The 18942-nt window shown below is 32.5% G+C and overlaps 1 protein-coding gene across 1 annotated transcript in view; it reads left to right on the top strand.

Annotated features, from left to right (window-relative positions):
- The window catches only part of Vcpip1 (valosin containing protein interacting protein 1), a 28638-nt gene extending 10383 nt beyond the window's left edge, over positions 1 to 18255 (top strand). The window contains exons 2-3 of the mRNA XM_026410015.2: positions 2461 to 2547; positions 12164 to 18255. Of these exons, the coding sequence (XP_026265800.1) occupies positions 2461 to 2547; positions 12164 to 13032 (956 nt within the window). The 3' untranslated portion in view covers positions 13033 to 18255. The remainder of the gene's footprint in view (positions 1 to 2460; positions 2548 to 12163) is intronic.
- The last annotated feature ends 687 nt before the right edge of the window (positions 18256 to 18942 follow it).

The raw sequence follows: 18942 nt of genomic DNA, 5'->3' as shown, positions 1-18942 counted from the left end.
TCACCTATTTTTTTAACAAGTTGTTGATGTCATAGATTTCTATAAGACCATCCATGTGCTGCCAAATTTGACCTCTAGTGGAGGTATTTGTATAACCAAAGGAAGTGATTTACTTTTTTTCCCCCCACCTTGAACCAGTTGTTGATACCATAATTTCTATTAAAAAAAGACTGGTCGTGCTGTCAAATTTAACAATATTTGGTCCCTAGTGGAGGTTTAGTATCAATGAAAAAGGCATAAGCTTTGGGAATGATAAACAATTCAAATCCTAACTCTGCCACTTACTAGCTGTGTTTTCTTGGGAGAGCTTTTAAAGTAATCTGAATTTGTTTCCATGTCAGTAAAGTACAGCTTAGTTGTGATGAGTAAATGAAGCTATATAAAAAGTGTCTTCTCAGAGACAGGTAGAGAATAGAAACTTAGGAGGATAAGGGACTTATCCTCCCATAAATTTGAAGGTGGTAAAAATTGGTTCTTAGCAAAGGGAAGGTAAAAGCAAAAAACTTACCCTAATAATTAAAATCAAGCTATGCATACAGTATAAATAAATATACACATTATATCCATGGCATTCAAAGTAAAGTGGGTAAAGTAGTAAAACTGATATTTTTCTTGTTAGTATACAGTGGTCAGTTCTGAATGGGTTATCATTTTGGTACCTGTTCAGTTTCTTACCAAAAAAAATAAGCACAACCATTTTTTAAAATGTTTTCCTAATAAATGATATACTAAAGTATTTTAGAGAATACTGAGTATCTTGATAATAACATTAACAATAATTAAATGAATGGTTATTGCCACAAAAATAATGTATCCAAATGAAATTTAATGATAAGTTCAGCAATCAGAGTTTTTATGAGTAGTTATTCATATTTCTATATATGGGCAGTTATTAATATTCAAAAAATTTAATGAAACATCTGTGTCTTACCCTTAAATATGACTCTTCTAGTAATAGTACTGCATCATTAGTATTAAATAAAGTGTGTATGTGTAATTAAATGTTTTGGTTAACTGAAATTTTAAAAAATTTTAAGTGCCGAGACTTTCTAAATTTGTGTATATTATGCTGAGGATAACTTTAGCCAATTACCATACAAATTCATATTCCTGTTTATGAATGTGGGAAGAGATTAGAACTCAAGAGAGATTATAAGTATATAGTGATTAATTAGGATTATTATTCTCATCTAAAGCTTAAGTCAAATCTTGTAGCAAAGATAATTTAACAATTTATTTCTTAAAATTAACTAACTAAAAATTTTCTGATAATAAAAGTGCTTACATGTACATTAACAGGTTAGAAAATCATGAAAGTATAAAAAAGCAAATAAAGACAACCATATTCCACAAATGAAGTTAACTTTAATGCCCTTTGCATTCTTTGACTCTTCAAAGGTAATTATCATACTCAACTTTTTTTGGTGGCCAGGGATTGAATTCAGAGCCTTGTGCATGCTAAGCCTGTGCTCTATGTTCTACCACTGAGGTACATCCCCAGCTAGTCATTCTCAACTTTTTGTTTGAAACTTATTATTAAAATAGATATCAAAGGATGCTTTTGGAAAAAAATATTTTTGTGAAATAATAGTTGGTTTGTGGATATTTTATGGCCTTTTAAAGATTATTCTGAATATCTTCAACAAATAATTTTTCTCTTAAATTTTTATTTTTATAGTCAACTTTAGAACAACAGAATACAATGTTAATTATTTGTGTGCAGTCTGTTTTTCTCCCTAGCCCCTTCTTTTTATTTTTACTTTTTTTAACATAAATATAAAATATCCAATTTTATATTTTATTTTAAAAAATAGATATCTTTTTATAACCTTTTCTGTTCTAGTCCAGAATTTGAAAACTAGTTTCCGTTGAGCTGGATTGACTTTTCAGATACATTTGTTTAATATGCAAAGTCAACTCATGCAGTTTTAAAGACATTTTAAAATTAGCTCCTACATATTAAAAATTTGGATTTCCTGGATGTGATGATGCAGTTCTGTACTCCCAGATACTTGGGAGGCTGAGGCAGAAGAATTGCAAATTTGAGGTCAGGCTGGACAATTTATGAAGTTCCTGTCTCAAAATGAAAAAAGGGCTAGGGATGTCATTCAGTGATGAAGTGCTTGCCTAACATGCGTGGGTACAGGATTCAATCACCAGTTCTACAGGAGTAAAATTTTTTGGATTTCTGGCCTCAATTGAAAAGCTCCATGGTATTGAAACAGTGGGTCTGTACTCTTCTATGATAGTACTTGGCAGTGGCTGCCACCTTTAAATGGTTCATTCATTTTCTAGGGTGCCACTATATCATTTCTCTATGTGCACCTGGATGTTTCATTCAGGAGTTCTGTCTTGAAATTTCTGTTCTAGTGTGATCTGCATTAAAGCAACCCAGGGTGGACAACAACCTCTTTTTTGTTGTTGTTGTTGTTTAAACTGTTATCTGTTTTTGTCTTACAGGTGAAGATGTATGGTCTTATGCAAAGGGACTTCCTCACATGTTTCAGCAGGGTGGCGTATTCTACAATATTATGAAGAAAACCATGGGTATAGTTAATTCCTCATTTTATTCTTAAAGAATATTTCCACTTGAGCTTTTATTAGATTAAGAAAGTTCAAATAGTATTCTATTGAAAATATTTCTAGCCAGGCATAGTGACACCTGCCTGTGGTCCGAGGTGCTTATTAGTAGGCTGAGGTAGGAGGATCACTTGAACTTAGAAGTTTGAGGCCAGTCTGGGCAACATAGGGACACCCTGTTTAAAAAGGAAAAAGTGTGTGTGTGTGTGTGTGTGTGTGTGTGTGTATTTCCAAAATTAAATTTTAAGTATATACAGTTCTTTAGCAGTCTGCCTAGTTAAATTGGATAACTTTCCTGACATAGTTAGCTGGTTTTCTGTTCTGTTACAAAATTACGAAAAATTCCTATCACTACCTTGCTTCCATTTTCTAATTTAAATTATATATATGATTCTTAACAACTAAAAGACAAGTTGTGAAATTAGAATCATATTTTGTTTTAATGCTGGTGACTATCCCAGATCCAGATAATGTAGTATCTTTGTTGTTTTTGTGTTTTAGCCATAATTATATTTCATTGCTTTCTAGGTTTTAGGAAATAGCCCATTTTACATTTAACTTCTTTGACATTGTGTGTTTATTATTTATAAAGATATATGTATTCTTATGTATCTGTCAAACTGTGCCTTCAGAGTTTTAAAGTCTGAAGAAAGAAGTTGCCAGGGCATGTTTTTCAACCTCACACATTTTTTTTAAAGATTGGACGTGAATGCTTTTGTCCCTGGATTTATCATTGGCTTATCTCACTATTTCACCTACCGGTCTGGCCTTGTTAGATAGGAAGGGTAAAATCTGTTTTATTTTCAATTCTTCCTGTACACATTTTTTTCTTTCTTTCTTTCTTTGAAAAAAATCCCTCCAAGTTGGCTGTTATAGAAATGTGCAAACATACACACAAGTAGAAAAAACATCAGTGAAATCCTATTTATGCACCATTTACCCCATTCTTAACTGAACTGTTTTTAAGGAAATCTTAGACATACTTAAGTATGTATCTCTAAAGATAAATGCTTTTTTTCTTCTAAAAAATAATCATAATACTATTGTCACATCTAAAATATAAACAACCATATATTTTATTTATTCATTATTATTTTTTTAATGTGGTGCTGGGGTTTATACTTGTGGCCTTGTACATGCTAGGCAGGAGCTCTACCACTGAGCTACAACTCCAGCCATCTTAACAATAATTTTTTAGTATCATCAGATAGTCATTTGTTGTTTAAATTTCATTGATATTGATTTTTTTATTGTCTCAAAAAATGGTGTATTTTTTGTTCATTTGAATCAAAAACCAAAGAATGCCTTTCTTTCTTTCTTTCTTTCTTTCTTTCTTTATTTATTTATTTTTTAAAAGATATTATAATTGAGACATAATATATAGAGTAAAATTTATCTTAGGTTGAATACCACTTATCTGAAATTATTTGGCCCAGAAGTATTTTAGATTTGGGATTTTTTTTTTAATTTTTGGAATATTTGCACATTTATAGTGAGATATCTTGGGTGTGGGACCCAAGTCTAAATACAAAGTTCACTTGTGTTTCATATATACCTATACACATAGCCTGAAGGAAATTTTGTGAAATATCTTAAATAATTTTGTGCAGGAGACAGGGTTTCACAATGTGGAATTTTCCATTGGTGGCATTGTGTTGGGGTTCAAAAAAGTTTTGGATCCTGGAACATTCTGGATTTTGGATTATTGGATTTGGATTGCTTAGTCTGTACATGAATTTTGAGAAACATGTATGGTCATGTGACCACCACATTCAAGATACAGAATACTTCCATTACTCCAAAAAGTTGTCTTCTGCTCCGTTTAGTCAGTTCTCCTCCCTTATCTTCATTCCCTGGCAACTACTGATTTGTTTTTTGAGTATGTGTTTGTTTTTTTCACATTACCATATAAGTGGAATCACTTAGTGTAACCTTTTTGTGTTTGGCTTTCTTAATTTAGCACAAGAATTGACAAAACATGGCCAGAGAGCCATATCAGGTCTGCTGCCCACTGTGTATAGTGTTGTTGGAATACAGCCATAATCATGTTTACATGTTGTCTGTAGTTGCAATTTGCACTATAGTGACAGTTGAATAGTTGGGTTTTTTAAAATATTTTTTTTGTTGTAGATGGACACAGTACCTTTCTTTTATTTATTTATCTTTGTATGTGATGCTGAGGATTGGACCTAGGGCAAGCACTCTATCACTGAGTTACAACCCCAGTCCAAAGTTGCATAGTTGTGACAGAGACATTATAATCCACAAAACCTAAAATATTTATCATGTTACCCTTAATAAAAATTTTTGCCTATGTCTGTTTTGTTTTTTAGTTATAAAGGAAAGAGGTTTATTTTGGCTCATGGTTCTGGCCTAAGGTTGAGGATCTGTATATCTGTGGTCTAAAGTCTGATTATGGTCTTCTTGCTGGCAAAGTCCTGAGACCATGTAGGCCATCACATGGCAATCAGACGATGAGGCATGAGACAATGAGCATGTGTGTGCCCTATTTCTCTTTTAACATCCATTTGAGATTTATCTGTCTTTTTAAAATTTTTAATACAATTATTTTGTTTATTTATTTTTATATGGTGCTGAGGATCAAATCCAGGGCCTCGCATGTGCTAGGCGAGCGCACTACTACTGAGCTACAACCCCAGCCCCCCCCCCCGAAATATTTTTTTTAACATTTATTTTTTTAGTTGTTGTTGGATACAATATTTTTAATTAATTTATTTATTTGTATGTAGTGCTGAGGATCGAATCCAAGGCCTTGCCCGTGCTAGGCTAGCACTCTACCGCTGAGCCAAAACCCCAGCCCCTGATTCAAATATCTTTTAGATAGTAAACATAAAATATTTATCTTAAAAATAAAATCAAATTGATTTTTTTACTTTGTTGCAAAGTATGAGTCAGGCTTCATTTTTTTATGTATGAATGTTCAGTTGTTCCAGCACCATTTGTTGGAAACTGAGTTACTTTGGCATCTTTGTCAGAAATAACAGTTGACCCTGAATTGTGCACTTAAAAAGCATGAATTAATATCATATACAAAATATACCCTCAATAATTTAGTTCTAAAAAATTGACCACATTTGTGTGGGTCTAGTTCTAGAATCTTTTTTCTATTTTGTTGATTTATGTCTTTCCTTTCATCAATGCCATATTCTAATTATTGTATCCTTATAATAATTCTTTAAATCAGTCACTGTGAATTAGTCTTTTTCAAAATAGTTTTGGATTTTGTGGGTCCTTTGTTTATCTGTATAAGTTGTAGAATAAGCTTGTCAATTTCTACAAAAAAGTCTGCTGAGATTTTTATTGTGATTACTTTGAATATGTAGATCAAATCAGGGATACTTGATACCTTGACAACATTGAGACTTCCAGTTCGTGAAACTGTTGTTTCTCTGCTTAAGTCTTAATTTCATCAAAATTTTGTAATTTTTTAGCATAGATCTCAAGTACTTTGTTAGATTTATACCTAAATATTGATGGTTTTTTAGATGCTGTCATAAAAGATGCTTTTTTTAAAAAATCAATTTTTTCTGGTGTTCATTGCTAGTTCATGGAAATAAAATTGTTTTTATTTCTTGACCTGTACCTTCACATTAGTTCTTGTAGTTTTTTATTTTAGCAAATACTTTGGAATTGTCTATACATCATCATGTCTTTTGCATATAAAAGACAGTTTTATTTCTCCTTTTCAATCTGTATGCCTTTTATTTTTCTTGCCTTATTGAAATGACTAGGACCTTCAGTTCAGTATGGAATAGGTGTGATGAAAGCAGACTTGTTGCCTTGTTTCTTATCCTGAAAGGAACCATTCAGCCTGTGGATTTTTAAGAGATACCCTTTGTAAGATGGAATACATTCCCTTCTTTTCCCAAGTTTGTCAACAATAAATGTTGAGTTTAGTTAGATGTTCTTTTTCCACATCTATTGAGATGATCATATAGTTTTTCTCTTTCAGTGTCTTGAGAGGGCAAATTACATTGATTGACCTTTGAATGTTTAACAAACTTTGCATGCTAGTTTGCCAATACTTCATTGAGTATTTTTATGATTATGTTTATGAGGGATAATAGTGTATAGTTTTCTTGTAATAACTTTAACCAGGGTACTACTGACTTCTTAAAGTAGTTTTGGAAAGCATTCCTTCCTCTTGTTTTCTACTAGATTTTGTAGTGGCTTTGATATTACTTCTTTTTTTAATGGTTTAATAGAATTCATCAGTTACATTAACTTTGGAGCTTTCTTTATTGGCAGTTTTTTAAAAAATATTTTTTTTAGTTGTAGATGGACACAATATCTTTATTTTATTTATTTATTTTTATGTGGTACTGAGGATCAAATCCAGTACCTCTCATTTGTGAGGCAAGTGCTCTACCACTGAGCCTCAACCCCAGCCCCTATTGGACAGTTTTAAGGATGAATTTAATCTCTTTAACAGACTACCCTTCAAGTTATCTCTTCTTGGGTAAGCTTTGTTAGTTTTGCTTCTTAAGAAATGGATATGTTTTGTATAAGTTATCAAATATATTGGCATAAAGTTGCTTATACTACCTATTGTCCTTTCAATGTCTGTGGGGTCTGTAGCTTTTTCATGTCTCGTGTGGCAATTTATGCCTCTTTTTTTTTTTAACTTGGCTTAATGTTTTATCAATTCTATTGATCTTTTCAAAGAATTGACTTTTGTATTCATAGGGTTTTTTTTTTCTGATTTCAGTTTCATTGATTTCTGCTTTTGTTTTTATTTTTTCTTCCCTGTTTTTCCCCATTCAGGTTCTTTAAATAGAAGTTTAGGTTATTGATTGTAAATTTTATTTTCTAGTATAAGCATCACTTTTTTTGCATTCTTTTTTACCCTTTTATCTTTCACATGATTCTGCTGAAATTTGTTGATACCAATTAGTAGTTTTCTACAAGTTAGTTTTTGATTAGAATTGTTTATAGGAAGCTTATGCAACTGAAAACAGTTTCCCTCAGTTTTTTGTATGTGGGAGGGGGTTGGAGCTGGGTAACTATTTTGATTGTTTTCTAAATAGTTTTATATATTTAGTTTGAAATTAGCTTTAAAATGTTAGCTGTGATGTTGAGATCATCCACTAGGGTAAGAATAACTTTTTCAACAAATGATGCCAAGACAGCTAGACATCTGTGTGCAAAAGAATGAAATTTTACCTCTACCTTACACCATATACAAAATTAACTCAAAAAATGGATCAAAGACCTAAGTGTGAGAGCTATAACTAGAAAACTCTTCGGAGAAAACATAGGTGTAAAATTTCTTTACCTCCCAGATTAGGCAAAACTTTCTTAGATATGCCAACACTGAAAATATAAGTGACAAAAGCAAAAAGTAGATAGCTAAAAAGCAAATTTGTATTTGCAGAGGATATCATCAAGGAAACATAAAGACAATCCAGAGAATGGAAGAAAAATTTTCCAAACCATGTATCTGATAATGGACTTGTGTCTAGAATATAAAGAACTCTATAGCTCAGCAAAAAAAGACATAACCATATTATTCAGGACCTAAAAAAATGAACAAAGGATCTAAATAGACATCTCTCCAAAGAAAATATGTAAACGGCTAACAGCACACGAAAAGGCATTAATTTATCAGGAAAACAAAACCCAAAACCACTAGCATGACTATAATAAAAAAAAGTCATATAATGAGAACTACTGACAAGGATGCAGAGAAAATGAAATCTTCATACACTGCTGGTAGAGTTGTAAGATGGCACAGCCACTTGGGAAAACAGTATAACAGTTCCTTAAAAGATTCAACAGAGTTTCTATATGACAAAGCAATTACGTTCTTCAGTGTTTATCCACAAGAAATGAAAACATATGTCCACGTAAAACCTGGTAGCATTATTCATAATATCCCAAAGTGAAAACAATGCAAATGTCTGTGAGTTTTGATGACAAAACATGGTGTATGCTTACAACAGAATATTATCTATCAATAAAAAGGAATGAAGTGGGGGCTGGAGTTGTGGCTCAGTGGTAGAGTACTCACCTAGTACATTCAAGGTCCTGGGTTTGATCCTCAGCACCAAAAAAACATATAAATAAAATAAAGGTGTTGTGTCCAACCACAACTAAAAAAAAAGAAAAAAGGAATGAAGTATTGGTACGTATTATATAGTTTGTGAAGACATTATGCTATATGAATGAAGCCAGTCACAAAAGACCATACAATGAAATGTACAGAATTGAAACTATTACCTGTACATTGTTATTGAAATTTCACTGCACTTAGTAGCAGAGCACTAAGAATAGGCATACTTAGAAGGACTATAAACCAGTGTTCACTTAGGGCTGAGGATGATGAAGAGGTGAGAGGAAATCAAGAGTCACTGCTAAGGCTTCTTTTTGGGGTGATGGAAAAGTTCTAAAAATGTAGTGATGGTCATACAACTCAATATACTAAAAACCGTTTAGTTTTAAACTTACAATGGGTGAATTGTAGATGAATTTACCTTAGTAGAGTTGTTGTTTTAAAAAGTTTGTGTATACTGTTAACCTTATTAAGAGTTAATTTAGAACTCTGGAGTCAGAATATCTGGATCCAAATTCTGTCACCTTCTTTGTGATTTTTCAATCTCAGTTTCTTTATTTGTAAAGGGGATATGATAATAATGTCAGGGTTGTAAGGATCAAGTGAGATCATATTTATAAAGTGGTTAACAAAGGGCCTAGTACCTAGTAAACACTAAGGAAATGTTTGCTGTTATGATTATGATTAATCCAGTTGTTATTATAGAATTAAACTTTGTGTGTGTGTATGTGTGTAGTGTTGGAAGTGTGTGTGTGTGTGTGTGTGTGTAGTGTTGGGAATTAAACCCAGGGCCTCATATATGCTAAGCATATGGTTTAACACGGAACTACATCCCCAGCCCATAAAGTTCCTCTTGACTGTAACAGAGTCATCTTGACTGTAACAGAGTCATTTTTTGTTCATTTGTTTTGTTTTTTGAGACAGTCTTCATATGTTGCCCAGGCTGGTATTAAATTTGTGAGCTCAAGTGATCTTCCCTCTTCAATCTCGTGAGTATTTGGGACTGCAGGCCATTGCCACTATGCCTGGCTAACATAGACATTTGAAATGGATCATCATCATAAAGTTATTTTATCTCCCAAAATACTTTCTCCTAGTATTAGTGGTAAAATTTTCTCTTTTTCAAATGATAGATTCAGGTGGGAAATTTATTATTATCTTTTGGTCAAAGAATCAAAGCAGGACTAGGGATATAGCTCAATTGGTAGAGTGCTTGCCTTGCATATATGAGGCCCTGGGTTCCACCCCCAGCACCACACACACACACACACACACACAAGAAAGCATATCAAGCCTTCCTCACCCCCAAGCGTACCATACCTCTATTCTCCAAAATAGGCAAAGAACATACCTCTCTTCATTCAAATCCACCCTAACAGATAGATAATGATTTGTACACTTGAGTACAAATATTGCCCAACTTAACAACACTGAACTATTATTATTCCCGTTCTTTATATTTGGAAAGGTATTTTTAAATTAATTGGCTTAAAATGTGGTAGTTTCCTTGCAGGTCTTGGTACAGGGGTAAATGCAGAGATGAGTGGCAAATTTAGTTTTAACCCTGGTGTATGTATTCTTTATGTAATATTCAACTTTGCTTATGTTTAAACTTTATAAACAATGAAATTATATACCTTCTTCTGTGACTTGCTTCTTTTGTACAGCACTTTTTCAGATTCATCCATGTTGATGAGTTCAACTGTAGTTCATTCATTTTCACTGTTGCATAATATTCTGTTGTATTATTTTAACACAATTCATCCATTGTTCTGCTGATGGACTTTTGGATGGTTTCCAGTTTTTTTATATAAGGTACCAGTGTAGCCATAAATACTAGTGTAAGTTGTCTTTGGCATATTTGAGTAATAGAATTGATATGTAGTACAGAAATTTTAATGCAGTTGATTCTTAGAATTCAAAGGACTATGTAAGTTATTTAAAACCTAAACAATTTATTTGAAAATTAATTCTTTTCTCTGATTATTTGAAATAGTTTCAAAGAGGTACTTTGGAACCACTCTTAACTTTCTGCAGGGAGAGAGGAGCCATTTGTAATATCTTATAAAATTGAAGTTGCCTAAATTCCCACAAAGCATTTCAGAATTCATTCATTGTTTCCTTCTTAATTTCTACAGCACTTACTAATAACACTTTGCTCATTTCTGTTTTACTGCATACAACAGGCATCATAACTTTCTTGTTTATATAAACTTTAATAGCTGCATATTACTGCATATTGAATAGATACGTCATAATTTACTTAATCATTCTCTTGTTGAAATGTTAGATTGTTTCCCTGTATTTCATTGTAAATTATATTGATGAATGGTATGATACCATAACTCTTTCAAGGGTAAGCATCATGGCAGCAGCCTGGAAACTATTATAAAACCTTTTTTGATGTAATAGAAGAATTAAATGTTTTGACTCCCTGACTTACATAAGGCACTATAGGTATGTGCTTTCTATACTTTCTTATTTAATCCTCAAATAATTAGGAGAGAGGAGATGGAATACCCATCACTGAACTTAACTGGTTGTATTCTAATAATCTATTTATATTGTCTGTCTTCAAAGAATTAACAGTATTTTATTTTTTAATCCTCACAGTCTGGTTTAGTTCCTGGAACATAGTGAGGCTCAATAGGTATTATCCATTGAAGTGGATATTAAAAAGCTTCCCGGAATTACAAAGGTCTCTTTGCCACCTTGTGTCTGGATCCATAGTTTAATAGATATTTAGGGTAGGGCATCGGAAGATAGTAAACTGAATCCAGAATGTGCCCAGAAAAGTACTATTTGGAACACATCTTTGACTATTATTATTTCTACTTTTTTTTTGCCATTCTGGGATGAAGCCCACAGTCCCACCATCCTAGGAATGTACTTTGCCACTGAGCTACACTGCCCATGATTTTAATTTTTGCAAGTTGTTTGTTTTTTGTCAGTTGTTTCTGTTGAAAGTGTGTCAAGAGAAAAGTCTACTTGGATTTTTATTAATATTTTGCCTACCATTGAAATAAATGTTTATTTGAAATTATAATTTGAAATGTGAGTAATTAAAAATATTTTTATTATTTTTTTACATTGTATTTTCCTTATAAGCTTAGCTGTTTGATTCGAGCCTTTTCCCTAACTTTGTTAATAAGATAATGATTTTTTTAAACATCCCTTGGGAGAACTACTTTAAGATCTCTGGTAAGGGCTGGGGTTGTGACTCAGTAGCAGAGCACTTGCCTCACAAATGTGAGGCACTGGGTTCAATCCTCAGCACCACATAAAAATAAACAAAATAAAGATATTGTGTCCATGTATAATTTAAAAATATTTTAAAAAAAGATCTATGGTGATATACTTTTTTGTAATAGAATAAATTATTTTCTAATACATCTTGTTTTGAAACTATTACCTGTACATTGTTATTGAAATTTCACTACTTTAACCATAATTGTCTTAATGCTTTTGCTAATAATTTTAATATGTTAAATATCTTTTCCCCTTCTTTAGGTATGGCTGATGGCAAGCATTGTACTTTTCCACATCTACCTGGCAAAACTTTTGTCTATAATGCTTCTGAAGATAGACTGGAGTTGTGTGTGGATGCTGCAGGACATTTCCCCATCGGTCCTGATGTTGAAGATTTAGTTAAAGAGGCTGTAAGTCAGGTTCGAGCAGAGGCAACTACAAGAAGTAGAGAATCAAGTCCCTCACATGGGCTTTTAAAACTAGGTAGTGGTGGAGTAGTGAAAAAGAAATCTGAGCAACTTCATAATGTAACTGCCTTTCAGGGAAAGGGGCATTCTCTAGGAACTGCATCCACTAATCCACATCTTGACCCAAGAGCTAGGGAAACTTCAGTTGTAAGAAAGCATAATATAGGGACAGACTTTAGTAATAGTTCCACTAAAACAGAGCCTCCTGTGTTCACAGCTGCTCCTAGTAACAGTGAGCTTATTCGAATAGCTCCAGGAGTAGTAACAATGAGAGACAGCAGGCAGCTTGATCCTGATTTGGTTGAGGCCCAGCGAAAAAAATTGCAGGAAATGGTTTCTTCTATTCAGGCTTCAATGGACAAACACTTGCGGGATCAAAGTACAGAGCAGTCACCATCTGATCTTCCTCAAAGAAAAGTAGAAGTTGTGAGTTCTGCAAGGTCTGGGAGTCTTCAAACTAGCTTGCCTGAATCTTTTTCTTTAACTGGTCGCACTGAAAATTTGAATACAGAAACAACTGATAGCTGTGTGGCAGATGCACTGGGAGCAGCATTTGTCACAAGGTCAAAAGCACAAAAGGGAAGTTCCGTGGAGGAGCCTGAAGAGATGGATAGTCAAGATGCTGAGATGACTAACACAACTGAGCCAATGGATCACTCTTGATTTAATTAGAGGCTAATAAAGGCAGAATGTTTATTGTGAATATGTAATATTTGTTGGCTGGGCCACATAACTTGATTAGTCATTAAAAATCTTGTACGTATATAATTCAAAGATTATATCTTGTTATTCAGTGCATGATAGCAAATGTGTGATTGGCAATAGCTTTTAATATACTGCTGCCCAGGCTGGCTCTGAATTCCTGTAAACTAGTTATTAGATCTGCTGAGTTTCTTCCGTATATGTGGTTCATTGGAAGTTTTTTGTAATTTTAGTTCCATGAAAGTCTTAATGTTTCAAACATGAAAGTATCTTGCTAAATATGTTTGATTTCTAAAAAGACCAAAACTGAGGAGGAAATCAGATTTTGCCAATGTTGATGCCATCAAGAGAAGCATCCTAATATTAAAGTGTCAAAAGATTTGTGTAAATTTGAAGGTTATCTGAACTAAATTGTATCTTAAAATTCATAAAATGATTTATTAGACAGTGGTATTCTGACATTTTCATGAACGTCAACACATTCATAGAGATAACTATTCTTAGAAAAATATCTTGAGAATGGAGTGTAACACAACATTTTGCTGATTTGAACAAAGTTGGAGGAAAATATCTGTCATAGAATGATAAAGTCAATGTGATTCAGTTAGTTGCTGTCTGAGCCAGCACAGCCAACTGTGTGCTCTGTTGATAATATGTTACCATTATTTTTTGAATCCTGGCTGGTCAAATGTCACCTAATTATTTTTTTTTTAACTCTTGCAGAAAAGTTGATTGCAAATTGTGTTAGAAAATTTAAAAATAATGGTAGCAGTAGTTAATTTCTAATTTTCAGAGTATGTCAGACTCACAGAGAATTTATAAATAAGAATTTATCTTTATGAATGAGTTACATTGTTCTACAATTTTGATCAATGGTATGTAAGCCTGTATATACTAAGTATCCCCTTTGAACCAAAAATGTTTCCTTTTTTTTTCTTAGAGTCCATAAGATTTTCTTTATTTGTTGGCTTCAGTTTGGTTTGGATGCAAATTTTACCTCAACATACCCTGATGATCAACTGAGCATTTGCTTAAATAGTGTGTTCATTAAATCTTTAGTGCCAGTTTCCTAAAGAAGCAGCTTTCATGCTTATTCCTTAAAACAAAGAGTGTTATCCTGAGATTGGTATTGCACTATATTATCCTGTTCTGCAAATCTGTATTCTGAAATGTACATTTCAATTCATCTTCCTCTGTTCACTGAAATTAAGTTGAATTTGAATGGATGAAAGACAAAATGTATGTTAATACAATCTCTTAGAGCATCAAAGCCTGGCTGTCTCTGTTTGAACATGTAACAGATGCAGAACTATTTGTAATTCTAAGAAAATGTACATCAGAAAGTATATTATCAGATGTATAAAATTTTCAGTCTGCTGATTCATAAGGGATATAGACAGTACATTCTTGTTTTTCCAGATAAGAGAGGTTTTAGTCTTCTTTCTATGAAAGTATCTCTAACTGAATCCACATATTAAAGTTACTATCCATTTTGAATTAGGAAAGAAAGGAGAGTCTAGACATGTAAATTTACAAGTGTATCTGAGCAAGATATATATATTTGGGTTAGTTTTTAATCACAACATCACTGTTTTTCTTTGTAATATTTTATCTCCATTCTTTCATTTCTAAATTTACTTTCTCTATACATCAAAATAGCAGGAAAATTTAGAACTTTTGTATACTAGTTCTTCATAAAGTAAGAGAGCCACAAAATAATATTTAACACTTAGCATAGCCAGATTTTGTATTAACTAAAAATTACAAATGTCAAATCACTAACCACTATAATTATATTTGGCTTTTCAGCCATTGAAACATACATCCCCCCCCCTTTTTTTTCCTTTTGGATTTAAGTATAGGAAAACTGAGCAAAAAATGTGCTGCTTCCAAGTAAATTATATAATCACCTTTCCATAACAAATATTTTCTTCATTGGTGGCTTGGTATATTTAATTAATAACTGCCAAATAGAATCTCAAAGCATTAAAGTAAAAATATCAAACAATTTTATCTCCTATTATATATTTAGTGTAAAATAACACCATGTGAACATTAGAAGATGTACTTAATCTCTGATAATATTCTATTTTCTCTAGCAACAGCAATGCTTTTAGGAAGCTAGTTAGGTATGATTAGTAGCAATTTTGGTTCTCCCTTGATAAGGAATAAAAGGCTTGGTTCTGAGAACTGATCAGAGTTCTTGAAATTACTTTAAATCAGCTGAATATTTGAGCAGGGTTAATGAATGGTTTTTAATAAGTGGACCAAGTATCGTCCTCACAATTTCAAGAACAGGGTTTAAGTTTTTAAATCACTCTTAAATTTGCTCATATGACTGAAGAGTGATAACTTTTTTTTTCTTTCTTTCTTTTGTGGTGCTGGGGATTGAACCCAGGGCCTTGGGTATGCAAGACAAGCATTCTACCAGCTGAGCTATATCCCCAGCCCATGATTACATTTCAGTACTACCAGTTGTGATATTGCTGAATCTTTTGAGTCCAAGCTAGAGATTTCAAATCAACTAAAATATTTTTTAGTTCTAGATGTCACATTATAATCAATTCAGTCCAATAATTTAGTTATATTTGCAATGTTTCAATGAACATTGAAATAATATTGGAATTTTTTTTCTTCAGTAATCCATTGTATAGTTAATCATACCAAGTTTGAGGTGATAAACCAAAGTCCAGGTAGGGATGAAGGTGATCTAAGTTTAGAATATTGGTAATGAGAAAATGATTAAAATTCAAGAAACAAGACACTGCCAAATATGAGATAGAATGTAATTACCTCCAAGGAACTAAAGAACAAACATGGCCCATTCTCTACCAGGGTTTTTTAAAAAATTTTTTTTTTTTTTTTTTGGTAGTTCTGGGGATTGGACCAGGGCCTTTCCCATGCTAAGCAAGTGCTCTGTCACTGAGCTACATCCCCAGCTACTCCCCTCCTTCTTTTTGTTTGTTTTGTGTTTTTTGAGACAGACTTTTGCTAAGTTGCCCAGGCTGATTTTGAACTTGGAATCAACCTGCCTCAGCCTTCCAGGTAGCTGGGAATACATGCATGTACCACAGTACTCGGCTGTTGCAGGTATTTTTATATTTTATTTTTTTCTATAGTGAAGATTGAAACCAGAGCCTCACATATGCTAGGTAAGCATTTTACCACTAAGCTACACCTACTCCCTGTTTCAGGTATTTTATTAGAAAATTTTAGGATGTCAGAGAAATTTAGCAAATGCTATTGACTGAAATTTGCTTTATATTTTCCCATGAGTTTTAGTTTGATTTTTACAATCAAGCCTACTTCTTGCAATTAAGATCTCAATCTGAAATACAGCTGTTTCAGCCACAGGTCCTAATTTGCCTTTATTTAAGTATCAAATTCATTGGAGAGAGCAGTATCTTTTGCATATGGCCTCTTACCTCAGGGAAGATGACTTGCTAGCAACTCACATACTACTACTAATAGATTTTTGAGAATTACACTGATTATCACATGTTAGCTACTAGATGCAAAATTTATAACAGTATCATTTTATGTAGTTACCTACTAATACTCCTAGTGAACATATCTCTAAATATTTAGACCTCGCTAATAACTACCCTTTAGGTATAAACCTGTAACTTGTATCATCAATTCTCTTTCACTGGTCAATGTAGAAATAATATCATAAAAGTTTATTTCAGATTGTGAATACAGTTTTGTTCTCATTTTTTAACAGTAATTTTAATTAGCCTGTACTTAAAATATTGCAGGGCAGATTTTGAGAGTTTCATGGTTCTCAAAGCAAGATTTCCATCTTAAGATTTTCATAAAAGAAAAAAGCCTTTGCAAACTGCTTTAAATTCCACTCAATATGAATTTAAAATGACCTTTTATAATAGTAGTAGATACTAAGTAAGTTGGGTACACATGTTCTATTTTTTAAGGTTATCATAATTTAACAAAATTGCACAACCTTGAGACTATTCACAATAATTTTTCAAACCAGAATTACTCATGAAAACATACCATAGTAAAATATATATTGAAGGATTAAAATAACAGGGAAGAATCATCACCAGTGTTAATTGCAAGTTCTACCATTCTTGATAATTCTTTGGGATGCTAAGTGTTTCAATTCAATTTAATTAATGATACTTAAATCGTGGGAATTTTAACATTTGTTCCAAAATAGCAGAAATTGTTTTAAAAAATTGTGAATTATTGAAGAAAATGCCATTGTATATCTGACATTTAAATTTTTTAATTATGAAGTCTACATGCTTTTGTAGTATAATATTAATACAATGATTATTATCTTGTAAAAGAAAAGGAAAACTAGTAAAGAAAAAAGTTATAGTTGATATTACCTGCTTGTGAGTATCAATTACTTAGTATTTTAAATTTTAAAGTATTGCATACTTTTTTTTGGATTGCAGAAATCCCTTCCTGAGCCTTTATGCCTGTGGTAGAACAATAAAAGACTGAAAAGGCTATCAGTATTTTCAGGTTCATTTTACTTTAAAGAATTAGTGTTAAGAACTGGAGAGTCTTTCTTTTTAGAGGGAAATGCTATTTAGAATATTTATAAATAAGCAGTACTCATGTAAATATTTAGGAAAAAATAGCAAGTGCTTTAACTGCTCAGTAAAATAGTCTAGATGTTATATTATGCTTAAGGCACTAGCTGTTACCTATTTCTGATTTTGTGATTGCTGTATACATTACATTTGAGTAATGAATATTTGGTAATAGTGTATTATAACAGTATATAGTGTTCTACAGCACACCTCATTGTACAGAATTTGAAGTTTTCTTTTATATCAATAATAAAACTATAAGTTAATACATACTGATTTTCCCCTAACTTCTCCACATTAGCATTTTAAAGTAATATTTTATTCCTAAGTTACTTGGAATTACACCTTAAAATTATAATGCATGAGCAAATAGTTGAGTTTTACAAAGAAATTCTTAAGTGTATTAAGGTTTTTTTAAAATTTCTTCAAGTGAGTTATTATAATACCCCAATGCAGATTTCAAAGCTAAATGAAATTGACCCAATTAGAAAAGAGTAGGCAGAACTTTTTTAGACAATGGAGTCATGTAATGCTTACTGAATACTTAAAAGATATGTTCTCATAAAGAGAACTTGGTGGTGGTGGTGGTGGTGGGGTGTGTGTGTGTGTGTGTGTGTGTGTGTGTGTGTGTGTGTTTGTTTTAAAAGGTACTGGTTATTGTTAATGAGGAAATGTTGGGAAATACAGAAAATAGTACTAAACTACATTTGTATAGTTCAGCAATCAACACATTTACTTTTTAGTATATATGTTTAATATTTATTAGAGTAGACATTTAACTCAGAATATAGCCTCAGATGCCAGATTTCCCAGGTCCAAATCTTTGCACACCATCTACCGTGTGACCTCTCTGCTTCAGTTTCCTCTCTCAGAGAAGGATAATGACATCTACTCCTAGGGTTCTTATGAGGATTAAATGAGTTAACACATATCTGATGATTAAAACAGTGCCTGACACATAGTAAACACATATTTGCTGTTATTGTCATATGTTAAAGTAATGTGGTGGAGTTCAGTTTACATTCAAGTGGGATAAATCCTCACATGTAGGGCTCATGTTATATAGTTCTGTTACATCTAAAATTTGTTTAATTTGTGGTATATCACTAATGGACTAAAAACTGGATATTTTTATGTTTTGCTCTATGAGAGCTTTTTGACCATGTGCAAAACTGAGAATCTGGAGAAGTGACAATCTGTGCTCTGTGACTTGAGTCAAGCTGTGGAGTTTTCAATGCCTCCATTTCTGCTGTAACCTGTGGTTGCACAATTGTTACCAGTGTGTTCTGCTGACAATGTCATCATG

This window comes from Urocitellus parryii, chromosome 7 (assembly GCF_045843805.1).
Source record: "Urocitellus parryii isolate mUroPar1 chromosome 7, mUroPar1.hap1, whole genome shotgun sequence".
NCBI classification, from domain to species: Eukaryota; Metazoa; Chordata; class Mammalia; order Rodentia; family Sciuridae; genus Urocitellus; species Urocitellus parryii.
This window is presented reverse-complemented; position numbering and strand designations above follow the sequence as displayed.